Source organism: Corvus brachyrhynchos, unplaced genomic scaffold (assembly GCF_000691975.1).
Source record: "Corvus brachyrhynchos isolate BGI_N302 unplaced genomic scaffold, ASM69197v1 scaffold61, whole genome shotgun sequence".
NCBI classification, from domain to species: Eukaryota; Metazoa; Chordata; class Aves; order Passeriformes; family Corvidae; genus Corvus; species Corvus brachyrhynchos.
This window is the reverse complement of record NW_008236478.1, coordinates 6339061-6356953: the sequence shown is the minus strand read 5'-3', so window position 1 is coordinate 6356953 and position 17893 is coordinate 6339061. Positions and strand designations below refer to the sequence as shown.

General features: G+C 34.8%; 1 protein-coding gene across 1 annotated transcript in view; it reads left to right on the top strand.

Moving 5' to 3' along the window:
* The window catches only part of ADGRA1 (adhesion G protein-coupled receptor A1), a 162741-nt gene that overhangs the window by 43932 nt on the left and 100916 nt on the right, over nucleotides 1–17893 (top strand). Inside the window, exons 7-10 of the mRNA XM_017726084.1 lie at nucleotides 937–1135; nucleotides 2377–2526; nucleotides 5475–5636; nucleotides 7897–8112. Coding sequence (XP_017581573.1) covers nucleotides 937–1135; nucleotides 2377–2526; nucleotides 5475–5636; nucleotides 7897–8112 — 727 coding nt within the window. The remainder of the gene's footprint in view (nucleotides 1–936; nucleotides 1136–2376; nucleotides 2527–5474; nucleotides 5637–7896; nucleotides 8113–17893) is intronic.

The following is a 17893-nucleotide window of genomic DNA, read 5'->3' as shown; positions in this document are numbered from 1 at the left end:
AAGTGTGGGCAAAACCAAATGCAACTCAAACTCTTTAGCAGTGTCTGATTGGCCGGTCACCCCAGGTCTGCCCCCAGTCCTCCCCTTTCCCCTTCTCTGAATGAAAGAAGGGCCCAAGAGGGGACCCGCCCTCTTTGGCGTTGTGATCCTTCTGCGAACATCTGTGCGTTTCTGTCTCTATTTGAAAGCTTCTAATTGCAGGAATTGGGCAACCGAAGGCTGTATTTCTCCCTCTTTGCTTCTACTAGTGGTATCAGCTTTGCAGCTACTATTTGCCATTTTCAGAGCTACTGAAATGCTGGATTGCCCGTGCTACTACCTCTCTAGGCTGCACGAGGCTTTCTAAGGCATTGAACTAAGGGCCTAGCCGGTAAAAAGCTGTATTTTACACAGCTGCTCTTGATTTAGTTTGTTTTCAAAGAATGTTTTAGAATCACGCTACATAAATCACATATACCTAAATAGCTAATTTTTGAGGGCTAGTTCCTTCCTCCTCCATCGCACATGATCTCTACTGAAATCTTGTTTATTGTTTTCTGAGATTTTCAGGTACATTTTGAGCACTTTTTAAGAGCATTTAGTAATAGGGTTTTAAGGTTTTTTTCTTTTGTTTCACAGACTTACTGCTCTGCTTTTTGCAGTTTGCAAACATGAATGTAGTAAAAACACCAGCCATACCTTTTTCCTTAACACTAAACACCTTCCTGGAATTAATGCAGAATGAATGTGTGATCAGCCAGACTTGAACCTGTATAATTTTGACATTTTCCAAAGAAACAAAGTAATTCGTTATAAAACATTATGAAGTAAAAGTTTAAATAGCCCTTTTTTCTCATATATCTCTGTATATTGCTTTATATGGTTATATATTGTTATATATATCTATATTGTAAGTTGCCTTTCACATTTTAATTTTTACTATCATGCTGTTTATAGGTGGCCCAAAACTTTGGCTGGTATAACTGCTTACCACCCCTGTCTCCAGTATTCTTTTAACTCCGTTGCATTTCACAATGGCGCAGAAGAGGCTAAGGCGTGGCGTAAATGTAATCGAACTGGGCGCTGGGATGAAGAAAACTATTCTGAATGTCCTTATTCACAAGAAATAACTCAAGTTCTTCATGCTTTTAGTCAGGTAACATTGTGGAATCCAAGGCTCTCCTTCTCTGGTACTGATCTTGTTGAATAGCTTGCAAGAAGTGTTGGTTCATCCACAAGTTTGGGATGGATGGACTTTTAACAAAATGCTTTACTTGAAAGACAACAATTTGTTTCTTTGGCAATTGGAAATTGTAGTAGGAACAAGTGCCCAGCATTTATTACCTTTATCTTAATTTTTTTTTTCCATTAGAGTGCTTAGAGTCGAGATGTTTATTAGTAATGTTGACACAGTGATCAGTGCTTCACTTTCCTTCTTTGTCTTCCCCTCATGGGTTTATCCAGAAAGATGTTAATTTCTCGTGAAGTCCCATATCAGAGTTTCATCAGCTGAAGTGCCTTTCTTCTGTAGAATGCCTTTTTGATGTCTTCAAAAAAAGCACTACTTAAACTGTTTCTTAAGGATAAGTAAAAGAATGAGATGAAAAATTAGGTGGATAGAAATTAATGAGGAAAAAAGAGCACAACAGGAGGATGTGGACGATGGCACAGATGTATAACTGCCATACTAATTTTACAACTTTCAGTTTCCTTGTTCATTTCTTCCCTAGTAGTAGTGCTAGATAAGACCACAGAAAGATAGTTTTCATATGGGTTCATAAATAGTAGTAACTAATATTAAGAGAGCCATTGCACTTGCAGGGTAATAATAAGGATGGTGTGTAGAATCCAGTTTGTTCTCCTGTAAGCAATGAGGTGATGTTGGGTTTCTCAGGGCTTTAGACACTGAGATCTTTACAACCTCTGAGGATGGAGGCTGCACAACTTCTGGGAGTGACCTGTTCAAATGCCTGACTGCTCTTATGACAGGAAAGATTTTCTTCACATCCAGTCTGAACTTACCTTGTTCTCCAACCATGTACCACTGCGTGTAGGAACCATTGCTGACACTGTTGTTTTTATGAGGATCTAAAGATAGAGGCAAGGCAAGGTTGGTAGCTTGGTATGCTTTATGAGGCCAGATAGTTACAGTCTAGAAAAAGTAGACAAAAATCTTCAGAATTTGTTGGCCTGTTGTGCTGGTGTCTTCAGATAACAGCAATTAAATCTAAGACTTAAGGCTGAAGATACTTTCATGTGCCCCTGAAATGTATATCCATGGCATATTGATGCACATAAATCCATGAGAAATTATGGCAGGCATTATACCAATGGATGTTTTTAAAGATAATGAAGCTAGCTGATTTATTAAGCCTAACAATTCTAATGTATTTTCAGATGCACATCAATTTGACAACCGTGGTTGAATTTTCCCGCCAGCTGACAGCCTACACGAGAGGTGCTTCCCTCTTTTCGGACAAAATGGATGTAATATATTTGGCTTATATAATGGAAAAGTTAATTGTCTTCGTGGATGAAGTTGAAGATGTAAGATATCTTCTCTATGCTGAAAAAAAGTATCACTTAGAAGAGAAGTCTTGACATATGGCCCTGTTCTTAATGTATGCGGGCACACACTGAAGAGTAGCTTCTAGAACTGATTGCTGATTGCAAATGTTCTGCATAAACTGTGATGTGTCTCTTTGTGCCAAAAAGGACAACTAAGTCTTCTTCTCTGATGACAAGGGCATTGCTGCTTAGGAATAAAACCTGTTTTTTAATGAGCTGCTTTTTTAATTTCCTTTTTAATTTCTACCATGTCTAATGTGTTAGAATGGACTCTGTCTGGCCACTGGAGCTTCTCTTGTTTTCTTCATTGCATCAGGAGGTTTTCACTGAATTTTGAGAGAAGGTATCACTTCATGTAAAGAAAAGATAATATGTCTTTATGTGCAACTTTGTACAGAAACTTTTACCAGTATGTATGCCATTTTTGCAGGAAAATCTAATCAGAGTTGTGCAAACCCTATGGGAAAGATAGGTTTTTACAGAGAACAGAAATGTTCATCATATTTTTTTGCTGTTAATTTTCAGAGTAACTGCTTGCATAAAGATTTCATAAACTGCAATTTTTGAGCACATGATGTTTTCTTTTGGTTTGGCAATGTTCATTCCGTTCTGGCTCTGGGAATTATAACAGTTAACATTTTAGTGCCAATTTGAGAAAGTCTCCAATTTCACCATTAAACACTAGATCTAAAGTATATTATTAAGTGCTCTCCAAGAATCATGTTTCAAAGCTGCAACTTTATTTCAGCTCAAAATCCTGATAAGATCTTACTGCTTTCTGACAAAATAAAAATTTAACATTCAAAGGAAACAGCTGGATTTGCTATAAAGCCTCTTTATTTTTCTAGCAGCTGATGCATTTTCCATTAAAACTGAGCAGCATCTCTAATCTTTTAATTGACTTCTTCTGCCTTTCAAATAGGTTTTAGTTTCTGCTTTTTGGTATCGAAACATCTCTATCTCCATCACTTATCTCTACATATCTAATTTAGTAACCCTTATTATTTTCTTAATTTATAACATTTCTCCTAATTTTTCTCTGTTTCCCTTTACACTTTCTTCTCTCTCTCAAGTTTCCTAAATAGGGTCCTCATTCACTGAACTCTTTACTAGCACCCATTTCTTAACTCTCACTCAGAAGGTACAAAAGTATTGGTAAAATTTAAGTGTCAATAGCTTTGTGCATGAGGCTGTACCCATAATTATAAATAGGACTGAACTTTATTTAATAAAAGGCAGTTAGTTTGCAATTGACTAGGAACTGAAGCTACAATTATACGAATTCATTAGAAATCAATTAAAATGCAAATTTTCAAAATACTTTCAAAAACATTCTTACTAAACTAGTACAGTTTCTGTACCTCTTCCCTTGGATGCATGTCCCATTCCATGCAGGACTGTTCATTTTTATACAAGCTAAAGGTACTTGATCCCATCTGGTGGTTCACCTCTCAAACAGGAGAGGTTCAACAGCAGCACAAGGGCCATATTTGCAACACTACGATTTTTTGTCAGGAAGATATAGATATATTAGCCCAATTTTTTGTCTTTTTAATGGCATGCCTTTACTCTTCATTAATGCATTTAATTATAGTATAAATTACTTCCTTTTCTTATTTCTCTCCTTTTGTATATTTGTAGACTATTGTTCTGCCCTCAGTAAGTTACTGCCTAGTTGATTGGTATTTGCTTTTATAGTTTCTCATAAATCACTCCAGACTCTTAATGTGATTTGTTATTATTCATTTTATCAATAACTCTGTCACATTGTCAAAAGCCATCTAGAATTATCTAGTAATTATGTTCTCAAAAATAGATTAAATATTTCAGGAACAGTCACAGAAAATTTCACATATAGTCTCATTATTTGTTTCCTTTGCAGTGCATGTGAAATTTATGTATTTTTTTATTGAAAATGCAGAACTAACTTCAAAACCTCAGCTGTCTTTTAAATCTTTTTCATCATTGCTGAATTTCTGTTTTCATTTCCACTGAATTATCTGTGTATTTGCCTTATTTTTCTGTTTCCATTAGTGTGACTTTTTGGCTTTAACTTTTCTTTAGCAATATTTCTCAGTTGTTTTTCTCTTCTATATACCTTTTTATTCAAGTTTATTTGTGACAACTGGGTATATCTTTTCCATATCTTTGCCTTCAAAAATATTGGTAACATGGTCATGTTGATTTTCAAATTTTACTCGAAGCTTTTGAATTTTAAAAAGTAAACATTTTTATTTTAGCTTGAAATAATTACAAAAAATATTCTCAGTGGTATTTATTCTTTTTAAATGTAGCTACTAATAAAATTTCAAACACCTAGTTAACCAAAATCTGCAAAATGTCATCTGGTGAAACAAGATCTGTTATTTTGGGTTAGGCACAAGCATGAATTAGAACTACCAAAGCTACGGCTAATGAGATGATCTAAGTTTGTATCAGCACCTGAGCTATACTTCAGGTTTACTCCACTATGTCTGTAACAAAGATGTCTTTCAAATATATTTTCCCTCTGCTTTGTTTTTTCCTTCCCCCCACCCTTCCCCTTCAAGGTCCTTTGATTGAACATGAAGCAGTTCTTTAGAGGGGCTTGGCCAATTTTAATTAGTTTAAGAAAGAGGGTGATAATTCTGGAATTCTATTTATTGCCAGATGAGAGACTCAATTTGTGTGGTTTATCTAGAGGATAAGCTTTAAAGTTGTGAATTAGAAACCTCTTCCTTGATGTGAGTTGCACTTCTCCTTTCTCAGTTTTTCTTTTTCAGTCCATTTACATTTTTTATAAAATCAAAGCTGTCTTTCAATGATGGTTACCAAGAGAAGTGAGGCACCTGCCTTCATTGTACTCTTATCTGTTCTTTCTTTACTTTGTGAGTTTTACAGACAATACCTTTTCTTGTTTGTTTTTTTTTTTTTTTTTTCTCTTCCAGGTTGGGGATGCTCTTATTGAAATTGCCAGCAATATAATGTTGGTGGATGACCATGTGTTGTGGATGGCTCAAAAGGAAGACAAAGCCTGCACCAGGATTGTACGATGTGTGGAACAGATTGCAAGTCAAATATTGACAAGCAAGACTCAAGTTATATCAAAGGTATTTCAAAAAATTAAAGTGTTTTGTAAGATTTTTTTTCTCTTGATTTCTATTTGCAAGACCAAAATATTTTTTAAATATCACCAGTGGTATAAAAAATGGTTTTCTTTGTTCAGTTGTATTTATTGTTACAATATAGTGTTCTTACTATTCACTCAGTTTCTATTTTTAAAGCCACTATAGTATACGGCTTTATTTGAAAGGTCCAAGTTGAATGAGTGACTGACATTTTTAATAGAAAACAACATGATCCCTTGCAATTTGAAGATTTTAATATGCCTTTCCAAGAGGATTGTAGACAATTTCTGCTTAAAGTATTTAGAAGATTATCAAAAAAGGTCTATCGTGTCCTAAACATTACTAATTTGGGGTTAGTTTTAGTTTTTCAGAAGCAAACTGTACCTGTTAGAAATAATTTTTTTTAATCCTTGGCCTCCACCTACACAAATGTGTGACTTGGATACTGAGAGGTTGCCATTTGGAGAGTAAGACATTGTCTTCTTGCCAGTTTCAACATATAAATAGCAGGAATACATCTGAATCAGAAGCTTTAAAGTTACCCTTTTAGAATTTTAGATAAATACTTTAAAGCCTTATTGTTCCTTGGGTTAGTTTGCTTGCTTGCTTGCTTTTAAACAACATGTATTCTTTTCTCAGTTGTCCACTGCATTTACACAAAAACACTGTTTCGATGTGAGTTCAGGTACAGCAATAATGTATAAAAATAAAAGCAACCCAAAAAAAAAAGGAATTATAGGCTGAATTGAATTAGAGAGGAAGCCAAATAGCATAATAGCCTTAATTCATTCACTGTATGTTTTTAGAAAAGCAGTCTTCCAAACAAGGACAAAAATATATTGGACTGTTTTTTAAAGGAAATTTTTTTGTTTAATTCTCATTTACATAAAAGAATCAAATTTGCTAAAAGTATTTATATTAAATGTGTAGTGACAATAATGTGACGTCTAGAATTATTTTGCAATGTGACAGCGAGGAGGGCTCTGTTGTTTTATACTTACATTTCTTTTAAATGTCAAGTGACAAAGGCCAGGTTTTTTCCCCATCACTGCTTCAGAAAGATGTTGACATTACTGAAAAGAGTAACTCTGTGTACTTAGATATGTGTCACTAACTGTTTTGCCATGCTTTATCTGGCTAAAATAGCTTCTCATGGTTTTCTGTAGGAGAAGTAGTTTACTGTTGAGTGCAATTTGTAAATAAACAAAAGCTGTGGAGTATTTCCGCTGTCATCTTATGCCATACCAAACATGTCTGCTCCTTTGGGAGGCCAGCCAGGAAACTGTCACACAGAAATTGCATCTGCTTTCTTTATTTTAGAAAACAGTAAATAAAAATCCCCCATGGCTTAGGCACCCAGTAGCTTCTAGTACAATTCCAAAGGAAAAAAAGAGAAACTCTATAAACTGTGTCAGCCTTGTGACATTGAATCACAGAATCATTTAGGTGGTCAAAGACCTTTAGGATCGAGTCCAACCATTAATCCAGCACTTCCAGGTCCATAGATCACTAAACAATCTATGCCTGGAAGCAGAAACCATGTAGTCCTATCAGTGTGCTACCAGTCTCCACCTGTTACAACGTGAGCTGTTTATCTCATGCACAGGCCTGTGATGAAATGAGAATGCTAGTTTAAGGGTAGAGATGTGTCTCTGCAGTCTGCTATGACCTCTGTCTCCATACACTTCACTTTGCTAAAGGGCAGGCCAAAAATGTACCTGTACCATGGTGTTGCACTGAACTGTGTAGTCATGTTCAGTATTCTCATGGAACAAGGTCTGTGAAAAGACTCAGCCACTAAATAGCTAAGAAGGTTTCTGCTGCTTTTTTGTGGTACAAAAGCACATCCTTATTCAATTTTTAAATAGTTCTTAAGCCTGGTGTTGCTAGTTCACTTTATAACTCTGTCGCTTTAATTCCAGATTCCATGGGAGTTGATAATGATGAAATTGCAAAACTGATGTAATAATAACTAATGTAACTGATAGAAACAGGATCGTGTGTATATATATATATATGTATATGTAAGAAAGAAAGATTGAAGCAAATCCACTATGCTGTTGTAGAATTCTATATCATGTTTTCAAATAAGTTCTGTTTTCTTTCTCAGCCCAAGGATGTACGTAAGTGTATACATGCACAGTCCTTTATTGAGTGTATGCAGTTAAGTACACAATGCACATACAATATTGCAAGTATGGTTAATGAGTTTGTGACATGACTATTGTCAATGTTTTAACAGGTATCTCGTAATATTGCTCTGGAAGCCTTCATGATCAAGCCATCCAGTTTCACAGGAATGACTTGCACTGCCTACCAGAAAATAACTGCAAACTCGGACAAGTCAGTGACTCCTGATTTGGGAAGATGGGAAGCAAATCACAATCCTGATGTATATTTGAATTTCAAGTGCAACACTGGCAATCTGGATGGTTCTTTGGTGAATTCTTCTACCAGGGTAAGTCAGTATGATTATAAATATAAGTTATCTATTTTATTTATTTAGTGTTTTCAGTTGCACCTTTAGGCAGAATACTGATTTGTAAAATTCATATTTTATGTGTTGTTAGCACTGTAAACTGGTTAATAATTTCAGCATGTAAGTGAGCTTAAACTGGTGTATTGGGTGTAACTTATTTTGTTGTGCTAATGAATATTCCATCAATATAATCAGGCAGAATGCAGGATGTGAATAGAGATGAGTGAATGTCTTGTTCTTTCTATCTCTGAGTCCAGTTCTGCAAACTTTTCTATGTGTAAACAATCTCTTTAAATTAATTTGGAGATACTTGTTTTAGTGAGGCACTCTCAGGGTACTTTACATTGCAGAGATGTATTTTTTAGGGGAATTACCTTTACTTCTGTAAATAATATTACACTATTTTCTGGACTTTATGCTGAGGGAGACTGTTTTGCTGGATTTTTGAGTAGTAGCTGAAGAAAATAGTAAATAAGCGTTTTAATAGAATACAATGTTGTTATCAAATAATGAAGTGGATCAATTAAATTTTGATTTAGCAGGAAATGGAATTTTGTATTTGGCTGAGCATGTTATTAAATTTAAGTGTTAGTGTTGAATTTTTTTTATCCTTCAACTGAATCTCAGTTTAATAGGCTTATTTCTTGAAATACTTACTATGACAAAATGGTCCTTTTCTGGACAATATTACTAGTTTATTGAACTTGAAAGTATTTTGATTGAAGTTTCTTGCATTTTAATCTGTATGGACTATGCAGTCAGTGATATGGTACTTTGTACTCCCAGGATCTTCTGCTAAAAGGAGTCATCTTAATAATGGAAGAATAAGTTAAATTTGTTTCCTTTAATGGAGTTCATTTTTTTCTGTGAACACTTTTAACATGTTTTATCTATATAAAAAGAAAGGTGCCTGAAAAAGAAATGAGTTTGCCATCCATAAGGTGAAAACCAAATGTCAGAGATCTAAAAGATGCAAGATTTCTTCAAGAAGCAACCCTGGAACACTCTGAAATGTATGGGATAGTATTAATGATATAGAAATATATATGGGATTACAGCAATGGGAGAGTTTTCTTTATTAGGTCCACCAATATATTCTGTACTTCTTTAGAAACTGAGTACCAACATTTTTAGTAAATTAATCTCTTTATAGTTGAATGGCCAAGCACTGGTGTATCTCTCCTGTTATAAAAATCCTACCATAATTGCAAATTCCTCATCTGTCCTATCAGCGTGCATATGTCAAAGATGTAGAGTAAGACCAGCTATGTGAAGCCCCTTTCTAAAATGTAGTCAGAATGGCACCATAGTGATCTCAGTAAAATCTTTCCTTGTATACTTTGAACCTACCTGATTTTATACAATATAGGGAAGGGAAATGCTACTGATTATACAAAGAAGCCAGGAGAAAGTGAGCTTGTTCTCATACAAAGCCATTTTGATGTATGTAATATATATTCTGACAGAAGTGACTTTATTAGGTGGATCTCTGCCTTCACCTGTGTATGAATTTGTAAAGATTGTAGCAGCACAATAGAGGAGATCATAGACTCAGCTAAATGTTGGTTACATGGCTTTAGGTTTTAACACCACGATGTACTCAGGCTTTAAATGTGGTATGTGAATAAGTAGACTGGATATATTCCTTTAACTTAATCCTGAAATGCAAGAAGTTTTCATTCACTGCTCTCTGAAAGTTTTAGGCTAAGCACTCCCTTAATTTGTTCTGAAATTGGTTACATTTCTTCACAGTCAAGGAGAAGGATATGTAGAATTGTAACTGATAACAGAAAATGGGATTCTTTATCATCATCCACTAGCAAAATTGTTTCTGTATTTGCTCATCTGAGGTAAACCTACTTGATTGTGCTATGCAAAGTTTATGAAAATAGAGAATCTGTGATAGAGGTCAGAATTGTTTCTTTTGTTATATCTGACCTTTAGAACTTCATCTTAGATGCTGAGATTATTCTTAGAGTCTCCTCTATTTATCATAGGATTAATAATGAAGAAGAAAAAACATCTAATTGAAATCACCCAGTAGAACTAGTAATACAAATTTAATTTATTCTAATAAAAATGTGAAAAATTGCTTTAGAAACTTATTAAAAGAGAATGTTTATATGTTTTTTTGTGCTAGAAAGTGTAGCCCTCTTCAAATTTCTAATATTGTAAATCATCTGCTCATACACAATTTTATATGTTGTCTGTTGTTAAGAAATTGCACTAATCAATTAAAAAAGTGAATACTCACAAAGCAAAGTGTGGGCAGTTGAGGGGAGAAGGCTGAAATAGCTGAGCACAAGCTTTCTTGTGACTACAATCAAAGCTTTTGTAGCTATCCATAGTGATATTTCCGGTCAGTGGTGGGAAATTGATACATATTTAGACAGTGGTTTTCTGTACATAACTTAGTCTGATCTGGTTATTATGGGATAGAAAGCCCCAAAAATGTTGAGAATTATCAAAATTTAAATAAATAAGTAAAAAGCAGTTAAAAAATAATAGACTTTGAAAATTAAATAATTTAAAAGGCACTGAAAGAGGTCCATTCAGAGAAGTTTGGGAGATAGCTGTTAAAATATATCTCTGTACACTTATGGTTCAAATATGTTGTAGGTCTTTTATAGACTAACTTTCAGTGTTTTCAGATACCCTAAATCAAAACATTATTGCACTTTGATACACAAATTTTTATCTTTAAATGTAATTCTGACTCTGTAGCCAGCTGCAAGTTTGAAAAGAATGTTTTACCACTGTTGCAGATCAGAAGTTTTGTCTGGTAGGACTTAGACCCAAACGCCTTCTCTTAGATCCCATTTTTGCTGTTAACAGGGGGCTTTTGCTACCTGACTGGACTCTAATGGGTGGGGGGGAAAAAAAAAGGCTCAGATATATATTCCAAGTTTTTGATACAGTATTTTGACACACTGGTTGTTTTCCTCATTTTCCTTTATGAATGATCTGTTAAAGTAGCTTTAATGGGATCCTCCCACGCTGGGTCTCCAGACTGAGATCCTATCACAGGAATACTCCTGAGGCACAATTCTGTCCCATGAACTGTCTGTGGTCTAAGGATATCATGATAATGATGTGATAATCACACACCAACCAGGCTGTTGTAACATTTGAACTTGGAAAATGTAAGAATAGTTTATGAAATTTTAGTGCCATTCAGTGTTGAGTCCAGTGTCTGGTTCTCATTTGATATGAGACCTGAAGCATACTTGGAACCTAATCTCTGTTCCAACCTGATTCTGCAAAATATCTCCAGTGTGCAAAGGTAATCACTTAGACAGGTAACCCACCCTCTGACTCGGTAAAATTCCTTTGGTATAGAATGAACCTTTAAACTTCCTGTATTATGGTAACGAAATGTGCAGTTCATGGGTAAGTTTGGTATTTGTGCTTCAAATTTAAAGTATTTTCTGAACATAATTTATAGTTTCAGCTTCATTGAAAATGCTTCTCAAATGAGAAGTCTATTCCTACCTTTAATTATTCTCCTGACACACAAATGAATTGGAAGCAAAGTTTTGAAATTTCGGTAATGTGTATTTCACATGTAATCCCTGACTTCTGAATTCCTCATATTATTCTCCATGCATTCCATTCAACTTTTCAATTCTATTTATTTCTTCTATGCCCTGAGCCAGACTGACCTTTTGATTTGTCAGGTTTTATTACAGGTAGTGTCCATGTGATAAAATGTTAAAAGTTATACTGGTACCATGCTAACCACAAAAACAAATTCTAAAGTGCTTGGGCAGAATCCTATGATTACTTGCATATACCATGTTGAGATATTACGCAATTTTAGAAATATTCTTGTCTCAGATACATACTGGGAAATCTATGCAAGAAAAGATTTTGTCTTGCATAAAATAAATTTTGATTGTCAGACCATAGATGTAATGCATACATAATGATAAATTCATAGGTAAAAGTTACCAGGAATGGAGAAAAGAACTTAAAGATTTCCACCAAGTGACAAGAGAGTAGGGTAAAGCACAGAATTAAAAATCCGAGGAGTAATTGTTAAGGGGAAAATTATTGTTGCTGATTGCAACAGGTTAGGTTGCACATCCATTTTAGGATACAGTTTCCCAGTTTCAGTATGCATGTGTACAGAATTTTTTCAATACATAAAGATGAACTCAGGAAATTCAGAATTAAAATAATGTACAGGATTTGTGGAAAATGTAGTACAAAATGAACATCCTTTCACAGAAGATAGCTATTATTGATTTTTCTGGTTCAGTGTATCAGACTAAATGTTCCCCACTCCAGATATTCTTTCATTCCATACTACATTAAAAGCAAATATTTTTCAATCTTCTGTTGAGAACATTCATGTTGAAATATTCAATAACCACATGCATCATATTAAGAAAATACTATCCAACATAGTCAACAAAATACTGTTATACTACAGTATGTCACAGTATATTGTTAGGGTAATTTTGTGGTTTTTTCTAGCATGTAATAACTACTAGGTTGATAGACATCATAAATGTAGCATGAATTATGTTGGCATCATCATTTCCGTCGTGATTGCCTCTGATTTCCCAGCACACATTGCTTCTTAGAGAGTATTGCAGCACTTTCTCATCAACTATGGTGAACTTTGAGTATGTCTGTAAAACTTTTTTGCCCATTTTTCTCTTTTCTCAATTTTCTTTCCATGTCTTAGTGCCCAAAGCGTTTTGCTCCTCCTCTCTTGGATAATGATATTATTTGATAATTTTTCCTGGTAACTTACAAGAAAGTTTGCTTGGGTGTAAATTTATAAATTGATTTTACAGTAACTAATTTAGGACTGTTTCTCCTTTCTGTGTGAGTGGGTGGGTACTCTCACAAAGATACGTCTTAATGTGATGGAGGCATTTTAAAGTTTGTTATATTTTACCTGCTTCATCCTTTTGCATTTATTCTACTTTTTAAAAAATCTTTTTTATATAGTTTTAATTTAATCCTCTAGTGGTTTTTACAGTGATTTAGAATCTATCCAGACATATAATATCTATTTATTCAATATTCTAAATAATCACCTTCATTCTAGTTTTGGCATTTAAAAAAGGATCTTTTCTATTCATCCTAATTCTTAGACATAAGGTCTAAGAGGTATTGAAAAGTAGCTCTTGGTGTCTCTCTTATTACAGACATGGAATCCTTGTTTTAAAATAAAATTAAAAATGAGTAAAAACATTTAGCAATATGATATATAAACTAGTATATAAACTTTCTGTGGAGGTATTAATTTGCTTGCAGGTGGGTTCAGATTGTATACTGAGTATGAGCTATGGAAAAAGATGAAATGTCTGTCGCTGAGGTAATTAGAGGGTTTAACTTCAAAATCAAAACCAGACAAGACAAACTGAGCCTCTCTTTCCAGTACACTCAAATCACATTTTTTATATTGATAGCCCTTACTTGTATTCCTTCTCAAATAATGACTTTATATAATGTCTACTATGACACCTGCAACGTTTGTAGTTTGGTGTTCTGTGTTCAATATACCTTCTTTTTTCTTTTCTCTGTACATGCTTCTGTGGCCTTTTATAATGTGGGTGGTCATCCTGCACTTACAGATCTTTCTAAAGATTGAGAAGAATGAAACAGTGTCAAAATACTATTAATGCCTGTGTGAAAAATGTCAATAATCTTAGGTATACAGAAATGTTTCTACAATTCTTATATGGCTTTATCAGATGTTTTAACATCTAAAAATTATATGTTTTTTGAAAGTGGGAAAAATTTAGCACTTCTTTCTGTTTCATAGGTGCTTAGAAGGAACTTTAAAATGTGCAATTACAAGCTTATGCCCTTTTGGGTTGTTTTTTTTAATGTCCTTTGCCATTTCACTTTTAGCAGAAAAAAAAGGTTATTCTGCAAGTAACAACAGCCATCTGTGTGTTTTCTAAATTCCATTGGTGCTTCAGAAACATGTATTTTGTTTAAAACTTAAATTCATTTCGCCATTCAGGAATTCTCCCTTAATGCTATGTACAGTTTGAAGTCCAAACTTGTATGTCTGAAGAAGTGAAAAGAAGTGTGAATATCTTGAAGAGAATAAATACAAGGACAAAGGGATTGGGAGAATTAGCAACTTGTATTTGATGCAAAATTCCATTATTTGAACTCACATTTGCTTTCCTGCGAGACAAACTTCTGTTCCTGAACGCATGAATCATACTGATATTATATATGCTGTCAATATATATCTGAGAGATGTGCTGCCACTCTCTAATCCACAATGGCTGAGTTAAAAACAGTCCTCTGATTTTCAGCACCATTGCTCTTGTTACAGAAAAGTTCTCTTTGGGATTTCCCAAAGGGCATTATAAGATTAGTTTCCTTGTTATGAACTATCAGACTCCTTCATGTGCATTCTGCTGTTAAATAATAATTTGTACACTAATTAAGATAAACCACATAACAAAAACCCATTGACACCATAACAATTAATAACACAGAACATCAGTTGTTGGAACATATTTTAAGTTAACTTGATGGTACAAAGTTAATAATGACCAACTACAATACTGAATACAAGTGCAAGTCCCAGTTCTGCACTGGCTTTCGAAGACTTAAACCCCAATTTTCTCATTATATAAAATAAAATAACCCATAATTTTCTTTTGGTATTAACAGTAAGCGTTTAACATTTTTATAGAACTCCCTGTGTAAGTTAAGTATTTTTAACTGTTCTTTTCTAAACTCTTCTTTTTAATGTTTATTTTATTTTCTCAGAGAATGATTGATGCCACATAACAGAACATATATCAGTATCTGATAAATAATTACAGATTGTTTCTCAAAATCTTTTTCATGACATGGTTGCTTAGGTAATTGATTGTTGCCTATTTTAGAGAAGGCATTTCCAATTTCTAAATCAGTAATTTTAGTAACTGTGAAAGTGCATTTAGAAGTTTTTAGTTTTTCTTTCTTTTTTCTTCTTCCTTTTTACTTTTGTTTTTCTCTTTTCAGTGTTGGTTTGTTGGCTTATGTTGGACCACAAATAGACTGGTGGTAACAAAGAGTTCACTAAAATAGATTTCTTTGATTATTAGGAGGTGATATGGCTGGATATTTTTTCTGAATGTGGGTTCTTCTAGAAATTCTTGATTGTTTTCTGACTTTTTAGTCTCCATCTGTATGTGATAATTTGAGGAAATGGTTAATAGCACACGTGAGGAGGCTGCTTTGGAGGAGTCAAACCCTGCATGTGGTATAAAGGTGCTCACGGAAGGGTGGAGCCTTTCTCCTTATGAAACTGACCGTATTGGCTGGAACTTCTCTTCAGGAAAATGCGGCAGTATATGAGGTCGTGTATCAAAGATTTTTGTGTGGGTTATGGTTTTATGTACATAGAGGGATTAATATGTGTGATTTTCTGTGTAGTAGTTAGGGCACTATAATTGCTACATTGTAGGAACTTTCCAAAGAAAATATATATGTGTGTGTATCTCCAGAAAGATAGTCATTACTGGGTATGTAGTGGAAGTCCAGGAGATGGGTATGTTACCTCTATGTTTTATGTACAGTGTAGACCTAGGGGTGCAATTATGTAGAATACCTCTTCTAAAGCGACTTATGAAGATGAGTATACCAATGAGTTGATTAATGAAAGGCCTAAAATGTTTCAGAACTGTCTTTGTGACACAGGAACTGAAATTTCAGTTAAAATATTTCTGTCTTGTTGTTATGCTGTTTATGAAGAAATTATTTAACTGGGCAGTGTATTTCTGTGGTTTTGGTGGGCTTAGCTGGGAGTAGGCGTTCACCCTGATTTCTTTTTTACTGCCAAAAAACCATCATACTAGTAGAAATCTCTAACTTTCCTTTTTTGGGTTGAAGGATTTAATATTTCCTTATTTAATTGACTGTTACCACTTTGTAGAACTTGTGAGATGTTCTGTGTCAGTGTGAATTCACGAGTACTTTGCATAGTCTGACTTGTCTCTAAAAATAGATATGAAATTCTGTAAAGTAAAAAATCTTGTTGTTGATATATTAAAGTAATAGTCACTAATCATAAATAGATTATTTAATCTATAAGAATTAATTTTTATATTGTTTTAAAAACCACTGAAAAATTCTGGCATTTTCTACTATATGAAAAGAGTGATAAACTTATACTCATCTATGAGCATACATGCACATACACCTGTGTTTATACAAATGACCTGAGGGAATGGCCTGAAGCTGCGTCAGGGGAAGTTTAAGATGGATATTAAAAAGGTTCTTCACCCAGAACTGGAACGGGCTCCCCAGGGAGGAGCACCCAGCCTGAGAGAGTTCAAGAAGAGTTTGGACAATGCTCTCAGGCACATGGGGTGACTCTTGGGGTGTCCTATAAAGGGCTCAGAGCTGGACTTGATGATCCTTGTGGGTCCCTTCAAACTCAGAATATTTTGTGAGTCTGTGAAATAACTTTATTATGGAATTGTAGCTGGCTGTTATCAGAAATAGTGCATCCAGCAGCAGCAGAGCAGGGATTGTCCCACTCTACTTGGCACTGGTGAGGCCTCAGTGTTCAGTTTTGGGCCCCTCACTACTAGAAAGACATTGAGGTGCTGGAGTGCAGACAGAGAAGGGCAATGGAGCTGGTGAAGGGTCTGGAGCACAAGTCCTGTGAGGAGCAACTAAGAGAGCTGGGATTGTTTAGCCTGGAGAAAATGGGGCTTGGGAGGACCTTATTGCTTTACAACACTTGAAAGAAGATTGTAGTCAGGTAATAAGAGATAGAACAAGAGGAAATGGCTTCAAGTTGCGGCAGGGGAGGTTTAGATTAGCTATGAGGAAGAGTTTCCTCATGGAGAGGGTTGTTAGGCATTGGAACAGGCTGCCCAGGGAAGTGAAGTCACTCAAGTGACTCAAAAAATCTGTTCAAGACATTCAAAAAGAGCTCAAAACACATGTGGACATAGGGGAAATGGTTTAGCAGTGAACATGGCAGTGCTCAGTTAACTGTTGGGCTTGGTGACTTTAGAGGCCTTTACCAAACTTAACAATTCTATGTTTCTAAGTTTCATGGTTTTGAGGACTGGAATCCTGTGTTCTGTGTGTATGGGGTTAGCAACAGTTGTTCTGGAAGGATAATGCACATGGACAGGTAATAGTATGTGTTTATGGTGCCTGTAAGCTATTTGAGTGTAATCTATCTTCTGAACTTTGAAAATCTCTCCTAAAAATAATACAGAGGGAAAATTAAGTAAGGGGGGAGGAGAGGGGGGAGGTCGAAGTAGTGAACTTTGTAGAAGCAATTTCCTGAGTTTACAGTTCATGTGATCATTCTCTGCTCTAACATCTAGTGTTGGAGTATGTGGGAAGAGGGAGAGATTTTGGTGGTGAGGGGAGGAGGAGAGAGTTGTTTACTTGGGTTTTTTAACACAAAAATCTTTTACAAGACTTGTGATACTGGGAGAGTTGCCTGTGACTGTAATGATTCATTCTTGTCTGTCATTTTAGACTGAATGTCATGTGCTACACTTTGAAAATAGGATCTAAAAGTGCATGACTACTGTCCCAGTGGGCATCTCACAAAGATGTGCATAGTATTTCTTGAGCCCATCTCAATGAAAAATTTATTTTTTAGCAAAATTAATATTGATATGCCGATGCATGTTTATGCTGTGAACTCTTTCTGCATTATTGATTTATGTATGGTTGGCATAATATATATCAAATATATCAAGGAAAGCTTGTAAATTTGTTGAACTGTAATTGAATATAGTACAGATGGGGTCATGCCATA